At 39.0% G+C, this 22,912-nt stretch overlaps 2 protein-coding genes across 15 annotated transcripts in view; one reads left to right on the top strand and one right to left on the bottom strand.

Annotated features, from left to right (window-relative positions):
- The window catches only part of TTC19 (tetratricopeptide repeat domain 19), a 30,079-nt gene extending 14,844 nt beyond the window's left edge, over positions 1–15,235 (top strand). For both annotated transcript variants that reach the window (XM_008010489.3, XM_008010491.3), the window contains 3 exons: positions 11,515–11,669; positions 13,005–13,167; positions 13,840–15,235. In XM_008010489.3, coding sequence (XP_008008680.2) covers positions 11,515–11,669; positions 13,005–13,167; positions 13,840–13,973 — 452 coding nt within the window. In that variant the 3' untranslated portion in view covers positions 13,974–15,235. The remainder of the gene's footprint in view (positions 1–11,514; positions 11,670–13,004; positions 13,168–13,839) is intronic.
- A 1,292-nt stretch (positions 15,236–16,527) lies between these two features.
- Positions 16,528–22,912, bottom strand: part of NCOR1 (nuclear receptor corepressor 1) — a 188,020-nt gene continuing 181,635 nt past the window's right edge. For all 13 annotated transcript variants that reach the window (XM_008010473.3, XM_008010477.3, XM_008010484.3 and 10 more), the window contains 2 exons: positions 21,301–21,480; positions 16,528–18,920 (listed from right to left, as the gene is read on the bottom strand). In XM_008010473.3, the coding sequence (XP_008008664.1) occupies positions 18,733–18,920; positions 21,301–21,480 (368 nt within the window). In that variant the 3' untranslated portion in view covers positions 16,528–18,732. The remainder of the gene's footprint in view (positions 18,921–21,300; positions 21,481–22,912) is intronic.

Here is a 22,912-nt window from a genome sequence, read left to right as displayed (position 1 = left end):
ACATTTCTTATTGTATTGTTTGTACTATTGTGTTTGTATTATTTGTTATTGCAGGATTGTATTAATGTGATAAAATGAATTGGGATGCTTTATTTTCTATTCTGAAATAAGTGTATGATATTGCATTGGAATGGTCTGTTCCTTGCAAGTTGTAGAGTCTATCATGCCAGATGGACCAGAACTCCTGAGTTAATTCTCTGACAGATTTTTTTCTTCCTTCTTGATTACTCATGTATTTCTTCCATTTTCTTAATTTCAATATAGGACAGTGCTAAATACATGATAAGCATTAATATCTATTGAATAAATGAACGTATGGGTGAACAAATTTTATAACTTACTAATTTCCTAGAAGAAACTTTAAGGAATTATATTTTTAAAGCATATTTTACATTACTCTTAACATATCTGATATCATCTTCCTTTTCTAGTTCCTAATTTTATGGATTTCTTTTTAAATTAGTAAAAAGATGTTTCCCATTGATTCTTTCCTCCTCCTTTCCTTGAAACTTTTTATTTTTATATTTTAAATAAAACATTTCTAGAAAGTTATTTTTGATGACGTAATATTTGGTTTCATGAGTGCTTAAAGTCTGGAGCCCGAGTTCAGATTCTGGTTCTACCACTTACTAGCAGTGGACAAGTTATTTAACTTCTCTATTCTCACCTTCCTTATCAATAAAATGAAAATAATAATAGAACTTACCTCGTAAGAGTTATGAGAATGAAATACTCCAGGACTATGACCGGTACTCATTAGGCACTGTTATATAAAAGTGTGTGGAATGTGATATATTTACTAATCTTATTTATTATATGATTTGGCACCTATATTTTACTACTCTCAATTTATGAAGGACCTTCCTGGCTATTGTATTTATAGTTTCTCCTTGGTTTTTGTTAATTTTGTTGATTCATTCAAAAAGCCATCTTCTGGTTTCATTAATTTTCTTTATTGTTTTTCTATTTTCTATTTCACTTATTTCTTCTCTGTCTTTACTGCATCTCTCCTGTTTGCTTTGGGTTTATTTTGTTCCCTTTTTTCTGGTCTCTTAGGCAGGAGATGAGGTTACTGATTTAAGGTTTTGCTTCTAACATAATTGCCATTTATAACTATAAGCTTTAGCTGCATCTCATTAATTTTGATAAGGTATATTTTCATGTGTCTCAAGTATTTTCCAATTTTTTTTGGATTTCTTCTTTGACCCTTTGGATATTTAGGAGTATATAAATTTCCACATATAGTGAATTTCTCAAATTTTCTTCTGTTGAATCCAGTTTCATTCCATTGTGTTCAGAGAACAACTGTGCATGATTTTATTTATTGAGACTTCTTGTATGGCCTCACATATGGCTTATCCTGGAGAATGTTGCACGTGCATTTGAGAAGTATGTGTATTCTGTTGAATGGAGTTTTCTATGAATGTCTGTTAGGTCTAGTTGGTTTATAGTGTTATTCAAGTCTTTTGTGTCCTTACTGATTTTGTCAAGTTGTTCTAATTTTTTTTTTTTTTCTTTGAGACGGAGTCTTGCTCTCTCACCCAGGCTGGAGTGCGGTGGCGCAATCTCGGCTCACTGCAACTTCCACCTCCTGGGTTCAAGCGATTCTCGTGCCTCAGCCTCCCGAGTAGCTGGGAGTACAGGCATGTGCCATTGGATCTGGCTAATTTTTGTATTTTTAGTTGAGATCAGGTTTCACCATGTTGTCCAGGCTGGTCTCGAACTCCTGACCTCAGGTGGTCCACCTGCCTCAGCCTCCCAGAGTGCTGGGATTACAGGCATGAGCCACCATGCCCGGCTGGTAACTTTTTAAAAATCTTCTTTCTTTATACATGTTTCTGTGCTGTTTAGACAGTCTCAGAGAGAGAGAGAGAGAGATATATATATATATATATATCTTTGTTATGAATTGTCCCTTCATCAGGAAAATGATTCCTTTTTCCCTATTTAAGGTATTTGTTACAAATTCTAGTTTTATATTATCTACTGTATCTTAACCCTTAAATTTTTTTCTGAGTCATTTTTCAGTGTATCTTTTGTAGAAAGCTATGGTTGTATTCTTTTTTAAACTTGAGTATCACTGTCTTCTGATACAGAATCTGAAAACCTTTTAAAAATTAGTATTGAGGCTGGGTGCAGTGGCTCACACCTGTAATCCCAGCACTTTGGGAGGCTGAGGCAGGCGCATTACCTGAGGTCAGGAGTTCAAGACCAGCCTGGCCAACATAGTGAAACCCCGTCTCTACTAAAAATACAAAAATTTAGCTGGGTGTGGTGGTGGGCGCCTGTAATATCAGCTACTCAGGAGGCTGAGGCAGGAGAATCACATGAACCTGGGAGGCGGAGGTTGCAGTGAGCCGAGATCGCGCCATCGCACTCCAGCCTGGTTAAGAAGAGTGAAATTCCGTCTCAAACAAACAAAACAAAACAAAAAACAAACTGGTATTGAAAGGGATAATTGGTCTAATTATTGCATTTTTGTTAATTCCTTTGTTTTCAGTTCCTTTTATAGGAATTTTTCCCTCACTGACCTATATTTCTATTTTGTAGGGAAGGTATATGTATATATGATTTTCAGTTCTATAAGGAGTAACCTAAACATTTCTTAAAGACATAGTTGACTCAGAGGAAAAAAAATTGTTTTCAGTTTCTTCTCTAAAATGAGATCTTTCCCTTTTCCTCACTTGTTTTTTCTCTGTGATCTGGAATTTTAGACTTAGTGGAATTTATTGCAGAGGAGAATTCTGAAGCCTGCATATTTGCCTTGTTTTTTAAGTAATCTATTTTCTCCTACTCAGATGCTTTGCTGGACTCAGAAGTTACATCAGCATAAGGTTAGGGAGTTGTCTGTTTGTGAAGCTTGTTTAATCCCTGGTGAACCTTCATTTTTAGCATCCAGTTCTCTGGAGCTTCAGTAGTCTATCCTGGCTCAATGCTTCTGTCCCACGTGCTCTGGCCTCTTACTCTGGAATGTCCTTTACCTGTATGTTGACCTCTCTCTTCTCTATCCTTCACATTATCCCCTCTTCCATCAGTTTTCTCATCTGTATTTTGGGAGTTTCTTCAGTTGATATTCCACATGACCGATTTATGATTAAGGAAAGTCAGTTCTGTGCTTTTCTTCTGATTTGTTTTTTGTTTTTTGAGATAGGGTCTCACTGTGTCGCCCAGGCTGGAGTGCAGTGGTGCAGTCATGGCACACTGCAGCCTCAACCTCCCAGGCTCACCTGATCCTCCTACCTCAGACTCCCAAGTAGCTGAGACTGCATGCGCATGCCACCATGCCTGGCTAATTTCTGGATTTTTCGTAGAGGCAGAGTTTCACCATCTTGCCCAGGCTGGTCTTGAACTTCTGAGTTAAAGCAATCTACTTGCCCTGACCTCCCCAAATGCTGGCATTATGGGCATGAGGCATCACGCCTGGCTGCGCTCTGATGTATTTTTTTAAAATAGATTTCAAACAAAAGTAAAGTTTTCAGGACTTATCAAATATCTGTATACTTTGAGCCTTGGCCAAATTTCAATGTTTTACCATATTTGCTTTAGAATTTTTTTTTTTTTTTTTTAATTTAAACCCCTGTATACCCCTCCCTGCCTAGGGGTAGCTGCTATCCTCAATTTGGTTTTGTTTGCCTACTTATTGCACTTGTATATATCAATAAACAATATATTGCTGGGTACAGTGGCTCACACCTGTAATCCCAGCCCTTTGGGAGGCCAAGACAGGTGGATCATCTGAGGTCAGGAGTTCAAGACCAGCCTGGCCAACATGGCGGAACCTTGTCTCTACTAAAAATACAAAAATTAGCCCAGCATGGTGGCGGGCGCCTGTATTCCCCCCTACTCGGGAGGCTGAGGCAGGAGAATTGCTTGAACCTGAGAGGCAGAGGTTACAGTGAGCTGAGATCGCGCCACTGCACTCCAGCCTGGGTGACAGAGTGAAGACTCCGTCTCCAAAATAAACAATATACCATAGGGCTAATATGTTTTTAAACTTAATATGAATGGTATCATACTGTACAATTGTTTTTGTAGTTTGCTTTTGTCACTCAATATTATGTTAATGAGATTTATCGGGCTGATATTTAAAGCAGTTTTCTTAGCACAGAGGCCCTGTTTGCTTGCCAAACTGCATGTCTGCTGGGTTGCATCTGTCTTTAAAGGGTGACTTCCTCTAATTAATCTGCTGGGGTGAGGGGTAAGGTGAATCTTTTTTCTGTTCTCACAAGTGTGGACACAAGCTAAAGGTGGCCCTGTGTGATTCCCTCACTACAACCATGGTATAGTAGTCCATTGTAGAAATATACCAGTTTTTTTTTTTTTTAATACTTTAAATCATAGGACAGACGTGCACAACGTGCAGGTTTGTTACATATGTCAGTAAGTGCCTTGTTGGTGTGCTGCACCCATTAACTTGTCATTTACATTAGGTGTATCTCCTATTGCTATCCCTCCCTCCTCCCCTCACCCCACGACAGGCCCCGGTGTATGATGTTCCCCTTCCTGTGTCCAAGTGTTCTCATTGTTCAATTCCCACCTATGAGTGAGAACATGCGATGTTTGGTTTTTTGTACTTGCGATAGTTTGCTCAGAATGATGGTTTCCAGCTTCATCCATGTCCCTTCAAAAGACATGAACTCATCCTTTTTTTATTGCTGCATAGTATTCCATGGTTATATGTGCCACATTTTCTTAATCCAGTCTATCATTGATGGACATTTGGGTTGGTTCCAAGTCTTTGCTATTGTGAATAGTGCTGCAGTAAACATATGTGTGCATGTGTCTTTATAGCAGCATGATTTATAATCCTTTGGGTATATACCCAGTAATGGGATGGCTGGGTCAAATGGTATTTCTACTTCTAGATCCTTGAGGAATCGCCACACTGTCTTCCACAATAGTTGAACTAGTTTTACAGTCCCAACAGCAGTGTAAAAGTATTCCTATTTCTCCACATCCTCTCCAGCACCTGTTGTTTCGTGACTTTTTAATGATCGCCATTCTAACTGGTGTGAGATGGTATCTCATTGTGGTTTTGATTTGCATTTCTCTGATGGCCAGTGATGATGAGCATTTTTTCATGTGTCTGTTGGCTGCATAAATGTCTTCTTTTGAGAAGTGTCTGTTCATATCCTTCACCCACTTTTTGATGGGGTTATTTGTTTTTTTCTTGTAAATTTGTTTGAATTATTTGTAGATTCTGGATATTCGCCCTTTGTCAGATGAGTAGATTGCAAAAATTTTCTCCCATTCTGTAGGTTGCCTGTTCACTCTGATGGTAGTTTCTTTTGCTGTGCAGAAGCTCTTTAGTTTAATTAGATCCCATTTGTCAATTTTGGCTTTTGTTGCCATTGCTTTTGGTCTCAGCCCCAAATCTCCTTAAGCTGATAAGCAACTTCAGCAAAGTCTCAGGATACAAAATCAATGTGCAAAAATCACAAGCATTCTTATATACCAATAACAGACAGAGAGCCAAATCATGAGTGAACTTCCATTCACAATTGCTTCAAAGAGAATAAAATACCTAGGAATCCAACTTACAAGGGATGTGAAGGACCTCTTCAAGGAGAACTACAAATAACTTGCTCAACGAAATAAAAGAGGACACAAACAAATGGAAGAACATTCCATGCTCATGGATAGGAAGAATCAATATTGTGGAAATAGCCGTACTGCCCAAGGTAATTTATAGATTCAATGCCCATCGCCATCAAGCTACCAATGACTTTCTTCACAGAATTGGAACCAAAAAAAGAGCCCGCATTGCCAAGACAATCCTAAGCAAAAAGAACAAAGCTGGAGGCATCGCGCTACCTGACTTCAAACTGTACTACAAGGCTACAGTAACCAAAACAGCATGGTACTGGTACAAAAACAGAGATATAGACCAATGGAACAGAACAGAAACCTCAGAAATAATACTATACATCTATAACCATCTGATCTTTGACAAACCTGACAAAAACAAGAAATGGCGAAAGGATTCCCTATTTAATAAATGGTGCTGGAAAACTGGCTAGCCATATGTAGAAAGCTGAAATTGGATCCCTTCCTTACACCTTATGCAAAAATTAATTCAAGATGGATTAAAGACTTAAATGTTAGACCTAAAACCATAAAAACCCTAGAAGAAAACCTAGGCACTACCATTCAGGACATAGGCTTGGGCAAGGACTTCATGTCTAAAACACTGAAATATACCCCACAGTTCTATTGATGGACCTGTTGGGTCATTCTATATGTTTTGCTATTAAAAGTCATACTTCACTGAACATTCTTGGACCTGCGTCTTTGTACACACCTGCAAGATAGTCCCTGGAATATGTACATAAAAGTGGAGTTGCCGGGGTGCATATACCAAATTGCTTATCAGGCTGGGTGTAGTGGCTCACACCTGTAATCCCAGCACTTTGGGATGCTGAGGTGGGCAGATCACTTGAGGTCAGGAGTTGGAGACCAGCCTGACCAATAAGGTGAAACTCCATCTCTACTTAAAAAAAAAAAAAAAAAAAAAAGCCAGGCGTGGTGGTGGGCACCTGTAATCCCAACTACTTGGAAGGCTGAGGTACAAGAATTGCTTAAACCCGGGAAGGTAGAGGTTGTAATAAGCTGAGATCATGCCACTGCACTCCAACCTGGGCAACAGAGCAAGACTGTCTCAAAAACAACAAAAACCAAATTGCTGATCAAAGTGGTTTTACCAGTTTACATTTTGACTAGTAATATATTAGTGTTCGTGATGCGCTCTGTATCTTTGTTATCATCAGATATTTTTGATAATCTGCAGGGTTTGAAAAGGAATTTCATTGTGGCTTCACTATGTTTCTGATTACTGTATTTATTGGCTATTAGATTATTTGCTCTGAAAATTATTCATATCCTTTGCCTATTTTTTTGAGGGGTTGTCTTTTTCTTAACAATCTGTAAGAGTTCCTTATGTATTCGATCATTTTATATTTTTGTAGGTTACTTATCTCTTTGTAGCTTGTCTTTTCACATTAGGGCATTTGACATTGATTAAAACTTTGGATATTAACAGAATCTTGATATTTATCTTCATAGTTTGTGCTTGTTATATCTTGATTTGTAATGACATCTCTATATTGGGTTTTCATAAATTCGTGGGGTGCTAATGTTTAAATCTGTAATTATAACTAATTTTTAGTTTCATTATAATTTTTCCCTATTTAATTCAGTACCTTATTTTTTTCCCCACAAGAGACAAGGTCTTCCTTTGGCCAGGCTGGAGTGAGTGCAGTGACATGATCACAGCTCACTGCAACTTTAAACTCCTGATACCAAGTGATCCTCCCACCTCAGCCTCCAGAAGAATAAGGACTACAGGCACGTGCCACCATGTCTGACTTATATATATGTATTTTTGGGGGAGTGTATATATTTTTTTGGGGGGTGGGGGTAGAGATGAGGTTTTGCTATGTTGCCCAGGCTGGTCTCGACCTCCTGGGCTGAAGTGGTCCTCCTGCCTCGGCCTCCCAAAGTACAGGCTTGCGGGTGTGAGCCACCATGCCTAGCCCTTTTGTAATTCCTTCTATTTGTTCATTCATTCAACAATTCAGTCAGAAATACTGAATGCCCATTACATGCTAGATATGCTGCTAGGTTCTGAGATACAGATATAAATAAAACAAAGTTGGCTGGGTGCAGTGGCTCACGCCTGTAATCCCAGCACTTTGGGTGGCTGAGACAGGCGGATCAAGAGGTCAAGAGTTCAAGACTAGCCTGGCCAATATTGTGAAATCCCGTCTCTACTACAAATAATAAAAAAAAAAAAATTAGCTGGGCGTGGTGGTGCACCTGTAGTCCCAGCTACTTGGGAGGCTGAGGCAGAAGAATCACCTGAACCAGGGAGGCGGAGGTCGCAGTGAGCGGAGATTGTGCAACTGCACTCCAGCCTGGGTGACAGAGTGAGACTTCGTCTCAAAAAAGAAAAAACAAAAAAGTCACTGCCTCATGGAGCTACATTTCTGGTGGGGGAAAGACGCATAGTAAGCACTATCCAGTAAGTTGGTGTGTCCAGAGTGCTATGTAGATATTTATGAAGGAATATGTATAGCAGGAATACATTGGGGAAGTATGCTGTCTTATAGAGGGGGTAGGGAAGGCCTTGTTAGTATGAAACCTGGTGAATGGGAGAGAACAGGCAAGTGGCTATTTGTGAGGGAAGAAAATTACAGGCAAAGGGCAATTACAGGTACAAGACTCAGGTGGTGTATGCTTGACTTACTGGAAGTAAGAACTACTGGAGTTGTCTGATTTTATAAAATTTTGGGGGATGAGGCCTGCTTTCTTACTGTCTGCTGATTCTCATTTATTTGGATTATACATTCATCTTCAGCAAGGTTTTAGCTATACAGTGAGATTCCAGAATAGTTTTGTGTCTTCCAGGCACTCAGCTCCTGGCTGAAGTGGATGTTATAAATTTAGACATCAAATTTACAGGGTAGTCATTTTTCTCATCTAGATTCCAGAATTGGCCATTCAGAGCTCCTTGTTGTCTCCCTGTGCCTGTGGTCAGGGGGTTAGGGGAAGTGTAGGTTGGAGTGGTGCAATTCTTTTCACATACATTCTTTTCCTGGGGTTGTGGTCCTAATGGTAATCCTGGTTTTATGCACTGGCTTTGGATCTAGTTCTGTTTAGTACACATCAACAGCTTGAATTCCTGGATTACAGAAACGCTCCAGCTACAACAAAAAGCAGGCTTTTGCTGTGTCAACTCACAGACTCTCCACTTTGGGTTTTAGCTTACTCCTAATTTCTGGCACTTGGGGTTTCCTTCTCTTGGGAGCTTAGCTGTGCATGGAAAGGATGTGTGTTACAGTTTATCTAAGATTTCTAGGTGTTTGAAGCAGATGAGTTTCATCAATAGCGTTGTTAGATTGTCCTTTATTCCCTCTACTAAAACCATTAACACTAATTAGGAAGTGCTAATCAGTTGATTAACAAGTGATTTAGTTTAGCAGAAATTTCAGGATATTCTTGGAATTTGGTCCATAAATCTCTCTAGTTTCAAAGACCCTTGTAGACTTTCCTATATTGCTGTTGATGGTGAGGGGGTAGGGGAGAGTTAAGAGGCCTATGCTCAAGTTTCCCTAAATTAGAGATGCTCTTTTGCTATTGTTATAAATGCATATAATTGCCCCAGTACTTTATCAAATTCCCTTTAGTCTATATTTATATAAACCTAGTTTGATATACTGAGCCATTCTTTTATTCCTGGAATAAATGCTGTTTGGTCATCTCCTTAGTACATCTGATTATTATTCCATTTGGTAATATTTTGAGTAAAAAATTCTATAGTGAATCCTGTTTACCTCTTGGACTGAGTATAGTGGCGTATCTTTTTCTGTGATCAGAAGTTATTTATGAAAGAGAATCATTTATGTTTGAAGAAGTAAATACGCCTCAGTTTCAAATGATCCTTTAGGGGCTCTATATAAATGATTCCAATATATTTCTCAGTTGTTATTAAAGTACTTGATTTTTTTCTTGTCTAACTTTTAGCAGTTTTTATTTTAATGTTTCAAAGAACTGTGTTTAAATTACTAGCAAAGGAACTCTGCGGGAACTTTAAAATTTTCTCTTGGCAGTTGCTAAAGGTTTTATGTTTTCTAAAAGTTCAGTAATAGTACATTTATTTTTAGAAAAGGTTGCTTTTCAAAAAGTGTTTCCATTTTTATTGTAGTCAGAATGTGCATGTATTTTAAAAATATTATAGCTAAATTGTACCTCATTGTTTTCTCTAAAAAGCTTTACTGCTTTTGCTTCCACTCCACTACTCAGTGATAACAAGCGTAACAATTTTCCGCTAGAATTGCTTGTCACTTTATTCTTGTACTTTAGTTATACCACTGAACATCTTTTTAAATTGTTGCCACAAAGTATCTTGCTTTTATCATTTTCACATTGCTCTAGTATATCAACTTTGGGAACAAGATATCATTCTATTTGTAGCATTCTGTTTTTAGTAGTGATATTTCCATTTACAAAATACAGTAATTCTTGATCGCTGAAAATGTCAAATCCTAGAAAACATAGCAGCCTACGCGTGATGTTAACATCATTCTCGAACAGTGGTTGGTTGAAGATTCATTTGATGAATCCGATTTTTCCGAAATAGATGATTCAGACGATTCTGGTGTTCTGTTTAGAAATAACCCTAAGAACACTTTTAGTAGTTTATTTTCACATTGAAAATCAGATTTGCTCCAGCCTTAAAGAGCATATTTATGTAAAATTAGGTAAGCGATAGAAGGAAGCTGCACTTTTTTTCTAAATGGGAAGGTATTAGAAAAGTCTCATTTTAGTAACATAGTCTTCCTTAAACTCTGTATGCCAATTGTAGATTTCTGAAAACTGAAGACATGGAAGGGAAAGGGTTTGGTATGAACTACAGCTTTGCTGGCAAATAAACCCAACTGAATATACTCAGTTGGGTGTCTACTAATTTGTTACCTAAGATTATCTAAGGTAACCTCTTTTTCTAGTCTTTTATTATGTGAACATTTACCTCCTGCTGAGTTGTTTGCAGAATTTCCATATAATCTTGCTTATGAACATTTCTGCGTTATTTGTATCATCTTTTAGAAGTCTTACCCAGGTTGATATAGGTTACTGTTATGATCTATGTCTCCAATTCTTCTTATGTGGCATTAGGTATTTTAAACTTGTTCTTTTTCAGACATCGTATAGTCAATTCTTGAATGTGTTGAGAGGTGCTATGTCATTGTAAGCTTTATTCTTCTTCTTAGCTTGTTTCAATTTTACCTTGATTTTTTTTTTTTTTTTTTTTTTTTTTGAGACAGAGTCTCGCTGTTGTCACCCACGCTGGAGTGCAGCGGTGTGATCTCGGCTCACTGCAAGCTCTGCCTCCTGGGTTCACGCATTTTCCTGCCTCAGCTTCCTGAGTAGCTGGGACTGCAGGCACCTGCCACCACGCCCGGCTAAATTTTTTTTTTGCATTTTTAGTAGAGACGGGGTTTTACCATGTTAGCCAGGATGGTCTCCATCTCCTGACCTTGTGATCCACCCGCCTTGGCCTCGCAGAGTACTGGGATTACAGGCGTGAGCCACTACGCCTGGCTTTTACCTTGAATTCTTTAAATTCGGCTTGTGACTTTGTACTTCAGGATTCTGAGTGTTCTCTGTCTTCTTCCTACATTGTTTTTCTTATACCTTACAGATTTTTCATTGGCCTTGACTTTTTGTTGTTAACTCATTCTTCTTTGAGTTTATCTTTATTTGTTTCTGCTGAATATTATTTGTTTCAAACTAAAAATAACATTCCACATTTTAATTAATGTGTGGACTCTTAATCTACTTAAAATGTGGGGTGAAGTTCCATGATTCCAGCTAGTTTGGAATAGGTCGTTTAACTGGATGTTAATCCACCTACTTTGTCCCCTAAGTGACATGTGGGTCCCATTCTGCTGACATATTTGTGGGTCCTGGTAACAACAATTTGGGTAGATTTGCTGATTCCTCTTTTCTCCTTAGTGGAAGAGAAAGCCAATACCCACCTCCTCTTGGGCATGTGCTTAGACGCCTGTGCTCGCTACCTTCTGTTCTCCAAGCAGCCATCACAGGCACAAAGGATGTATGAAAAAGCTCTGCAGATTTCTGAAGAAATACAAGGAGAAAGACACCCACAGGTAAGGGAGGAAAACACAGAAGAGGGAATATAAAACAAAGGTTTCAAAATTGAAGGGTGTGAAATGTCACACTCATTGGTAACAGGATCAGCAGATGGTCTTAGATCCTCCTTTCTCCCCAGTCTACTTATTTTCTTACCACCAGCACCCTCACCCCAACTACTTGTTTCAGAAAGGATTTGGGACTAGTTATCAGTTACTAGGTCTGCCCAGAACTTTTTGCGTGATCCATGGTTTGCACAACAGAGCAACCTTTCTACAAGGCAGGACTGGTCAGGCTTCAATGGACACAGCACAGTATTTGAGTGGGGTCTGTAGATACCCCCATTAGAAGCTTATAGGGAACAGTTTAATACACAGATATCCTTGCCTCCCTTACCCCACGGTTAAAATGGCAGGAGGTGAGGGAAGGAACAAAGGACTACATTAAAAACACTTTTAAACCATTGGCATATTATAGAATTTAAGTGTAACGTGTAAAGCTCTGTGTTAGAACACTAAACACATTGAATTGAAATCATCTCTTTGGGTCTCCCCTCCATCCAAATAAGTTCTTAGATGTAAGGAGTGCATTGCTTTGTCTGTGAATGCTCGCTACCCCCAATATAAGACATAACTATTTTAACTGAATGTGTCCCAAGGCTGGGGTACCTGGGCAGGGTGAGTCATATGTTTTGGAAGAAAAGGGGGGTTGAGCTATGAATTATCTCCATGAAAGGGATTTATGACTTATTATGAAGAGTCCCTTAATAGAGTGAGGAATAATAAACAAGCAAGCACAGAATTCAGATCTCCAAGTACTAGGGTTAGGGGGCTTAAAGCATGGCATCAGTGGGGAAGTAGGTATGGAAGTGTACCTGTTACAATAGCCAAATTAAAAAAAACTTACTGGGCATCTTCCTAAAATAGATGGTATGTTTCTTGTTTTTGATGAGCCTCAGGGTTATCAGCAGGAACAACATAATACAGAGGGGTTCTAGAGGCAATCAAACCATACGAGGCTGGCTTCTCAAAGTTGCTCAGCCTTAAATGAGATCATATGTATAGCATCTTGCTGTTGTTTTTCATTTGGTGTTTCTAATTGGGTAATTAGTTGGATTAATATGTACTGTTTCCTAATTTCCAGATTTGTATTTCCCAGAAGGTCGAACTAACATTCTCCACTGTACAATGTGATTACCAAATGCCCACAAATTTGTTAAAGGCTGGTATCCCTCATCTTTTGTGAAATGCTAGGAAAGATGAAATCTTACGTATTCAGAGTTGGATGCACTCCACATTAAAGTTCTGTGCAGGCATGTTTTTAAAGAAACTACTTTTTTCTTTTCCATATAGACCATCGTGCTGATGAGTGACCTGGCTACTACCCTGGATGCACAGGGCCGCTTTGATGAGGCCTATATTTATATGCAAAGGGCATCAGATCTGGCAAGACAGATAAATCATCCTGAGCTACACATGGTACTCAGTAATCTAGCTGCAGTTTTAATGCACAGAGGTAGGTAGCAATGGAAACTTAACTGACTTCCTTTAAGGGAGGGATGTCACTGGATTGATAAATTTGTGAAATGGTATGTAGGGAGGGCAAGGGCCAACAAAGAAACATGTAAATTAAAAGGCTGGTTGAATGGCAGAAAAAGAAGGTATTAATTAGGTTGAAGTACTGTTGTGCTCAATTCACATAACTTCTGCAGACCTGCAGTAGCCTGTCAAACCCCATCAAGCTGGAGAAAACCTTGCAATGATAGTACCTTACGTCAGTAGTGCTTTACGGATTTCTAAATGTGTTCAGTTACAATGTGTTTCTCACAGAGTGCTGGTGAAGCTTGTATGACAGGAAGTATCAGTTTGACAGACATTTCTTAGTATCAGCACACTATACCTATCATTTTCAGAAACCTGGGATGACAGGTGTATTACACATACCACCATTCATGAAATCTTTGGCTCATCAGAGGCCTCAAGATATACTGGAAAGGACTGTAAAGAATCCCCCAGCATTCAGTGGAGTTCCAGCCTGTCAGATGGGGATGAAATGAGGCAGCACCAGCCTGTCACTTCATAAGCACACAGTAAATTAGCCCTATATCCACATTAGTGCTGTCTCTTCAGAATCACCTGGGAAACATACACTTTCTTCTTACTGTCCCTTCTCTCTGGGTTATTTTAGAACGATATACACAAGCAAAAGAGATCTACCAGGAAGCACTGAAGCAAGCAAAGCTGAAAAAAGATGAAATTTCTGTACAACACATCAGGGAAGAGTTGGCTGAGCTGTCAAAGAAAAGTAGACCTTTGACTTAAATTCTGTCAAGCTCTAAATCCATTTTTGTGTAGGGAGAATAATGTCTAGCAATGCGGAAGAATAGCTGTCATTCCTCTCTGTGGCACCCAAATCAATGGCTTAAATCTGTCGTTTTTGATATTCATTCAGGTTTCCTCAATTTAGCCTTAGTGAAGGGGGAGTTGTATACACTGCCATTTTTGTATTTTAAAGGAAAAATGACTTTCATTCCCAACTGATTATGATCTTTCAGGACTGCTGTCAAGTGATGCTTTCAGTTGTAACACGTGACTTGGTGCTGTCCCTGCTGGTCTAAGTAGAACTATAGATTATTATGGGCTGGCGTTCCTGTGGGCTGTGGGTGTGGTGATTCAGCCTGGCATTTCTACTATAAGTTTTTGGTCTCCTGATTTGCTGCCCTCTCTTCTCGTACTTTATCAATATCTGGCAAACTAACCAGAATTACCTTCTTCATGGCAAAGGGGGATTATGGTGAATTGTTCTTCTTATAATCTGTTTCATGAAGCACAGTATGGAATTTAATGCATAAAAAAGGAAAATATCTTAGTTTGCTACCAGCATCCAGTATGAAGTTTTAAAGTGGGGATTAGGCACATGACAGTATAGCACCCATTTGAATTTAAATAAAAGTGAACCATATGTATCTGGTTATATAAAACTAAAAGTGGGGGTGGGCTAGGAAGAATGATGTAACCTTTTGTCTACGTTATCTGAATGCTCTACTTCCTTTGCAGCCTTAGTCACACAACTGAGTCATTTCAAGTACTCTTTAAGGACACACAGCCCAGGCTGTTCTGAGTCAGAATAGACCCCTACAGGTATATTTTAAAACTCTTCATAATTCTGATGTGTACTGCTGCTATAGTTGAACTACTGACCTGGATCTTAGTCCTAGCCTTTTTGCTTTTGCAATTTCAGTATCTTCATCTCTAAACTAGGGAAACACTGGGATTCTTTCTTAGCTGTGGGAGAAGGTATTTGGTTAGATGACTTTGAATGAATAGACTGCTGTGCTGGAAGATCTTTGCCACACTGCCTCAAAGTATGTAAAGATACATAGGTGGATGCGTTTACCGCAGCAGTCGTATGGTACATTTTTAGCCATTTACCTAAGGAAAAAGAGTTTCTCTAGGTACCATGAAGGACCCTGTTGGTATGCCTGTGGGGGTGGCACGTGAGTGGGACTGATAAACTGATATTTTTGGTTCGTATGTACATACTGGAAGAATCTTTTCATAATAAATGAGACTATACAACAAGATTGTATGTATCCCAGTAATCTTTGCATTTCTCACAAAAAAAAAAAAAAAAACTTCCTGAAGAATAAAAACACCGGAAACCTTGAGGTCCAAATCCTCAGGGATTAGACTAAAACTAGAGTTTATGTTGCAGATGTAAATTTCTTCCTATTTTCTCTCTAATCTCATATTTACCATCCAGCTAATGCCATTTATCAAGTCTAGCTCAGAGAGATAAGATACAATATATATCAGACTGAGTTTCAGTAGAAACCAGTATTAACATATGGTGATTTCTTAAAAAAATTAATGTCAACCACTCACCTTTTTGCATTGAGAATGTTTTTACCTTTTCACAACTGCAGGGGTTACTGAAAGGTTTTTCATTCCAAGTTTTATTTGTTTATTAATTTTAAATCATCCACAGTGACTCAGTGGTCTGGTTGTTGGAAACACTACGAATTTTCAGGACAGTCTCTTCACGGGGGTGTTCTCATTACAGTTCATTTGCACTGTTGTAAAATAAGGTACGGAAGCAAAAGGAGGACTGATCTCCTTTACTGATTGTTCTAAATTCAAAAGTGAATTGGTTAAAATCATGTAATTAAATTTTTTGAACTGTCCAGTGGTCACTGGAGTTTTCAGAGCATAGATATTTTTAAAATAGAATTACTCAGTGTACCAAAATTAAAGCATTATGCAATTTCCAATCATAAACATGCACTGGAAAATTGGCTGTCAGAATACTTCTATGAAGAGTATTAGGAAGACCTTAATTTAGTTCTGGGTGCTAAAAAATCACGTGTAAGGATATAGTGTCAGAACAGTGAAATCTAAGTCTACAAAGAGTATCACGCCTTGGTTTGCGGTGAACCTCAGTAAGTTGTCAGTGCTACTCTGTGCTGTGCTTACCACTTAAATCATGATAAGGTGAACCTCCATAGGTAAGCCATGTGAGAATTCTGTCCTTTCATTTATTCTGAACCAAGAACTGTTACTAGATTTTAACTCTCATTCTGAGATTTCTTCTCCAGGTGATGGTAAATAAAGTAATACGCACATTCATTATGATGAGGATGGAGTGAGTGGTTCACAGCAGCTCACCTTCGGGTCCTCAAGTGGAACTGCAAGAGTAACAAGTTAGGCTCTGATCTGACATGTTCTCAGAAACTATACAGTTGACCTTCAAATAATGCAGGAGTTAGGGGCATAGACCTCCTAAGTAGTAAAAAATCCACATCTAACTTTGACTCCTCCAAAACTTAACTACTCATAGCCTACTGTTGACCAGAAGTCTTACGGATAACATAGTCGATTGACACATATTTTGTATATGTATTATATACTGTATTCTTACAATAAAGTAAGCTAGAGAAGAGAAAATGTTAAGATTATAAGGAAGAGAAAATATATTTACTATTCATTAAGTGGAAGTGGATCATCATGAAGGTCTTCATCCTCGTCATCTTCATGTTGAGTAGGCTGAGGATGAGGAGGGGTTGGTCTTGCTATCTTGGGTGGCAGAGGTGGAAGAAAATCCATGTATAAGTGGACCCACACAGTTTAAACCCGTGTTGTTCCAGGGTCAACTGTATTCTGACTCAGAATAGCTTAAGACCCTCAGGGTCATAGAAAAATACCATCATAATCTCTTTTATGGTAGGTTGGCAATATAAATTATTAACAAATTCTAAAATATTACCAGTACCTGGAAAGAAAAATTCAGCAGAAAACTGTGAAGTGGAACATTTAGTCACTGTTTTTCATTCATTTTGAAATTTTTATGTATTTACATATATCTATTGTAAATATACCAACTTTCCAAGTACTAGGAACGCTGACCACTAAGCCTGATCTAAAGTTTGTGTTGGGGACCTCAGGTATACAGAAGTGGAACAGGGACAGGAGTGTGAAAGCTTTGACTGGAGACAAATGTGGGCTTATGGCCTATCTCTGTCACTCATTTAACTGTATGGGCAAAGTACTAAACTGTGTCTTCATCTGTAACATAGGGATTAGACACTAGTGATAGGAGGGTCTTGGTCAGTAGCTAATCACAGAGCTGCTTCCTTAAAAGCCTTGAGTACTTTTGTTTAAAAGTTTAGGTCTACTTGAAAGTCTGTAAAGTACTAATTTTTATCATCTTGAGAGTTCTATTTCTCCCCTTTCCAGTTACCAGTGGCATTCTCCCAAAACTTAGTATCTATATGTTATGGAAAGATAATTAAATGCTATGATAAATTGTATGGAAAAAAACTTTAAAATTCAGCAAGCAATTCTTAATGAAAGATACAACTGGCCCTCTAGTACCATAATTAGTTTAGAATTCAGTCTTTTAAATTATTTGCACCTTGAGAATCTGTGAAATGATAACATTTAACAGTAAACTCTTATCCCAAGGAAGCAAAGTGAGAGTAAGTGCTGGTCCATAGTGATAGGGAAAAGGACTGTGTTCACCATGAGTTTTTCAGGATACAGCACAAAGCACATCTAAATACTACACAGATCATTATCTTTTAACCCAACCAATCATATATATCAAACTAAGGGAAAAATATGTAAGCTTTTCCTTTGGAACCTGAGACACCAGGAGCCTTAAACCACAAATAATCTACTGTAGCTATGGACAGGGTAGTCAAATTTATTTCAAAACAAAAGCTTTGTTGGGCTGCATCAAATGCAGGAGAAAAGGAATACTTAGGGGCATGGTTAAATTACCAGTGTGCATAACAGTGAGGTATGCCTCAAATAAGCCTTTAAAACTTTATAAACTGAACTAGAACATACCCATGCAGTAATATTTTTTCAGTGCTACTAATGAAAAAAAAAAAAAAACTTAAAGCCTGCACTGGAAATTTACAATATGGCAGAATTTGTTACTTCTACCTTTTGACCCTAACGTACAGATTTTATGACAGGGTCTGTGTTAAAAATCTAAACATTTTCACAAGATTTTAAACATCACTGGAAAGCTGAATTTAGAGGAAACAAAATCAGATAAAAGTACAATGCCCGTGACAGCCAACATTATGTAACTGGGCTGTATGAGGTTGTTTAGAAGGCTAGGGTTAAAAAGATAGACAAAAAGATTTTTAAAAATCACCCCCAAAGTTGATGCGCTGATTTGAACATAAGTACACCAGATACTACAGCAAGGGGATATACACTGCAAAAAGGTCATCTATTTACAGAAGAGTGATTTAAAGACATTATGGTTTTCTTTACAAACAGATGTAAGAACAGGAACTGTCCACTTTTTTAAAAACTCTACATCTCAACCCTCCACTATTATTATAGTCCACTGAATTGCCTGTACCAAAGGCAGTTTTTTGTATGGTTTTTTCCCATTTGACTCTCCAAATGAATTTCCATCATTTCTTCATCATCTGTGGGCTGGCTCTCCTGAAAAGTCTCAGGGAATAAGTCATAGGAGGGCAGGTTTTTGACCTGCTACTAAAAATTAAACCACCAAAAACGAGAGATCCCTCTCCTGCACCCTGTTCCCCTCACTTTGTGCAGTTCAGTCATCACTATCCGACAGGGTCTCGTACTGTGCTGAGAGCAGTGGGGCAGGCTCTCGCTCCCAGATCCTGTTCTGTTGGTGAGGAGCTGCTTGGTTCACAGCAGAGGGAGCACATGCAATCGGTGTTGGTGGAGTACTGCTGAGCATCCGCATAGTCAGAGGGTTATAAGGAAACTGAGTTGAGCCTGACAAAAGAAAAATTAGGTTTTCATTGTCATGAGCATAACTGCTACTTCATCCAATCCAACTTTTGTAGGATGGAGTAGAATAGGATTGTTCTAAAATGGTCATGTGACACCATGAAAGCAAAATGAATACAACACGGAAGGGCCAAAGTCTCACCACTTAAATCCTAGCCAATGATATGTAGCAGTCAGTGTGGATCCAAAAAAGAAGAGTAACATGAGTAGCATATGATTGAGAGCTGTTGAGCCCAGAAGAGAAAGCCCAGGCTAGATTTTTAGTTAAGTCTATAACTATCAGGTGTTTCCATGGAGAATCCAAGTTGAACTATTGAGTATTAAGCTCTAATTGAAACAGAGTCAGGTTATACCAAGAGCTTTCTTAACTCTTCAAGAGAAATGCAAGAGTACAGTTCTCAGACAACAACAGACAAGTACCCAGGAACATCTGCAGACTGAGGGGCAGCAGGATGCATGTCATCTGCTGAATCTCACTGGGCAGATTTTAAAGTATACAAGATTGAGAAATGAAGTAATTAATGAACACTGCTACCCTTCATCAGTTTCTAGATGTTTAATTGTCCCCAGAAAGCCTCCTACAGCTTAAGAAAACGCAAAAACAGGCCAGGTGCAGTGGCTCACGCCTGTAATCCTAGCACTTTGGGAGGCCAAGGCGGGTGGATCACCTGAGGTCGGGAGTTCGAGACTAGCCTGACCAACATGGAGAAACCCCGTCTTACAAAATTAGCCAGGCGTGATGGCGCATGCCTATAATCTCAGCTAGTTGGGAGGGTGAGGCAGGAGAATCGCTTGAACCCAGGAGGTGGAGGTTGCAGTGAGCCAAGATAGCACCATTGCACTCCGGCCTGGGCAACAAGAGTGAAACTCCGTCTCAAAAAAAAAACAAAAACATAGAACATAACCATTTCATCAAATAATAAATCTCATGTATGGTCTAATTAATTCTTCCCTAAGAGAGATTTGAGAAGCCGCAACCACTGGTCTAGGCTGTAAACTTTCAAACTCAAACACAACCACTTTGCATGTCATGTAGCATGAGTTTTATAATGCAAAAGGCTGATATAATTTATATATATCTTAAGGGGAAGGGCACATTTCAGAGTTTTTTCAGTGACATATTTGTATTTAATCCTAAGGAAAAGATGGCTTATAATTCTCTGAGACTCTAAAATTCATAATATCCCAGTTTTATTTTAAAAGTCTGTTGCTTTTTAAAGCTACCATGATCATAGTTATTATATACATTTTTTTAAGTTTACAAATAGGCACAAAATAGGAAATAGTGAGTGTCCTGGAGTATTGTTTTTCATCAGTTTGTGTAAATGTAGTGAATGTACAGAGACATGACAGCTTTTTTTGTTTTTGTTAAGATTGAGTCTCATTTTGTTGCCCAGGATGGAGTGCAGCGGCGCAAGCTCAGCTCACTGCAGTCTCCACCTCCCAGGTTCAAGCGATTCTCCCACCTCAGGCACCTGAGTAGCTGAGATTCCAGACACGTGCCACTGCACCCGGCTTATTTTTGTATTTTTAGTAGAGACGGTGTTTCACCATGTTGGCCAGGCTGGTCTCAAACTCCTGACCTCAAGTGATCCACCCGCCTCAGCCTTCCAAAATGCTGGGATGACAGGCGTGAGCCACTGCGCCTGGCCAGATGATGGCTTTTTAAACTAGTCTTCTCATTTCTAATTTTGATTTCTTAGTATTTACCCTTCATATTGGTATCTCAGAGAAAGTTAAGTTCTCTTAGAAGTGGCATGGGTACATTCAAGTACAGTTCTCAAAGTAACTAAAACCACCTTATTTGCTTTGCAAATGTTCACTACCAGTGTAATACAGAAGTGAGGAGAATGGTTGAGATTATTTTTTCATAGCTCTTCCTTTGTTTATGGTAATCAGGCTTTGCATTCTAAAAATGTTTCAGGTTATATGTGCATATTCTGGGCATGTGCATTGGTTGATGCCTGTAATATGCTTTGGGAGGCCAAAGCAGGAGGAATTAGTTCAGGAGTTCGAGACCAACCTGGGCAACGTAGTGAGACCTTGTCCCTACAAAAAATGTTAAAAAAAGGAAAAATTAGCCAGGTATGGTTGTGCACGCCTCTAGTCCCAGCTAGAGGATCACCTGAGCCTCAGAGGTCGAGGCTGCAGTGAGCCATGATCATACCATTGCATTCCAGCCTGGTGACAGAGCAAGACCCCTCAAAAAAAAAATTTCTATTCTGGAAAGTGGAACCTACTAATGATACAGAAATGGGAAAATAGGTTTCCAAATTAGAAGAGTTGCTGAATTTTGAAGAACTAATAACCAAGACATTGATATTACTGCTTTGTCTCATTTTCTAAGTTAAAGCAGGCTTCTTACCTGTTGAAGAGGGCCTGTCTTCCCAGGCCCACCCTGGCGTCTGCCTATGGTAATCCCCTTCTGAATGTACAGAGGAGACTGAAGAGGGCCGTTCGGTTCCTAAGTAGCCTTGCCCAGGGATAGGAGATTTAGATTTCCTGCTGTTTGACTTGCTGATCAGCTTTGGTTTGCAAACTCCTCCTAAAAGTGAAATTCAAGTTAAAGTATTAATATATTAAGTTCTCAAAATGCTAATGATTATATAGTGCTAAATGAAAAAAAGCATAATGGGAACACGGAGAATCCAGATCCTGGTACTCAATGAAATAAAACACTGCAGGCATACCTCAGAGATACTGAGGGTTCAGTAAGTCACAATTATTTTGCTGGTGGATGGTCTTGCCTCCATGTTGATGGCTGCTGACTAAACCTGCATGGTGGCTGCCGAAGGCTGGGGTGGCTGTGGCAATTTATTTTCCTTTCATGAAATATTTATTTGTAACATGCAATGATTGCATTTTAGCCACAGTAGAACTTTCAAAATTGGAGTCGATCCCTCAAACCCTGCTTTATTAACTGGTTTATGTAATGTAGTATTCTAAATTCTTTGTTGTCATTTCAACAATGTTCACAGCATCTTCAGGGGAAGATTCAATCTCAGGAAACCACTTTCTTTGCTTATCCCTAAGAAGCAACTCATCCATTTCAAGTTTGATGATGAGATTGCAGCAATTCAGTTACATCTTCAGGCTCCACTACTAGTTCTAGTTCTCTTATTATTTCTTTTTTTTCTTTTTTCTTTTTTAAGGCAGGGTCTCACCTCTGCTGCCCATGGTGCACTGCAGTGGTGCAATCACGGCTTACCAGCTCACTAAAGCCTCAACTTCTTGGGCTCAAGCAATCCTCCCACCTCAGACAGAAGTAGCTGGGACTGCAGGTGCATACCACCACACCCGGCTACTGTTTAAAATTTTTGCAGAGATGGGGTCTCACTATGTTGCCCAGGTTGGTCTCAAACTCCTGAGTTCAAGTGATTCTACTGCCTCAGCCACCCCAAAGTGCTGGGAGTACAGGCATGAGCCATCATACCCAGCCTCTCTTGCTATTTCTACTACACCTGCAGTGACTCCCTCCACTGACACCCTCCCAAGTTATCCATGGGAGTTGGAATCATCTTTTTCCAAACTCCTGTTAATGTTGATACTCTTAACTCCTCCCATGAATTACAAATGTCTTTAATAGCATCTAAAATGGTGAATCCTTTTCAGAAGGTTTTCAGTTTGCTTTGCTCAGATCTATCAGAGGAATCACTATGGCAGCTATTGCCTTATGAAATGTATTTCTTAAATAATAAGACTTGAAAGTAGAAATTATTCTTTGATCCATGGGCTGCAGAATGGATGTTGTGTTAGGCGTAAAAACAACATTCATCTCCTTGAACCTTTCCATCAGAGCTCTTGGGTGACTAAGTGGATTGTTAATGAGCAGCATTGAAAATCATTTTTTTTTTCTAAGCAGTAGGTCTGAACAGTGGGCTTAAAATATTCAGCAAGCCATTCTGTAAACACATGCTGTCATCTAGGCTTTGTTCCGTTTCTAGAGCACAGGTGAGGAGACCGAGCATAATTCTTAA

This window comes from Chlorocebus sabaeus, chromosome 16 (genome assembly GCF_047675955.1).
Source record: "Chlorocebus sabaeus isolate Y175 chromosome 16, mChlSab1.0.hap1, whole genome shotgun sequence".
Classification (NCBI taxonomy): domain Eukaryota; kingdom Metazoa; phylum Chordata; class Mammalia; order Primates; family Cercopithecidae; genus Chlorocebus; species Chlorocebus sabaeus.
This window is presented reverse-complemented; position numbering and strand designations above follow the sequence as displayed.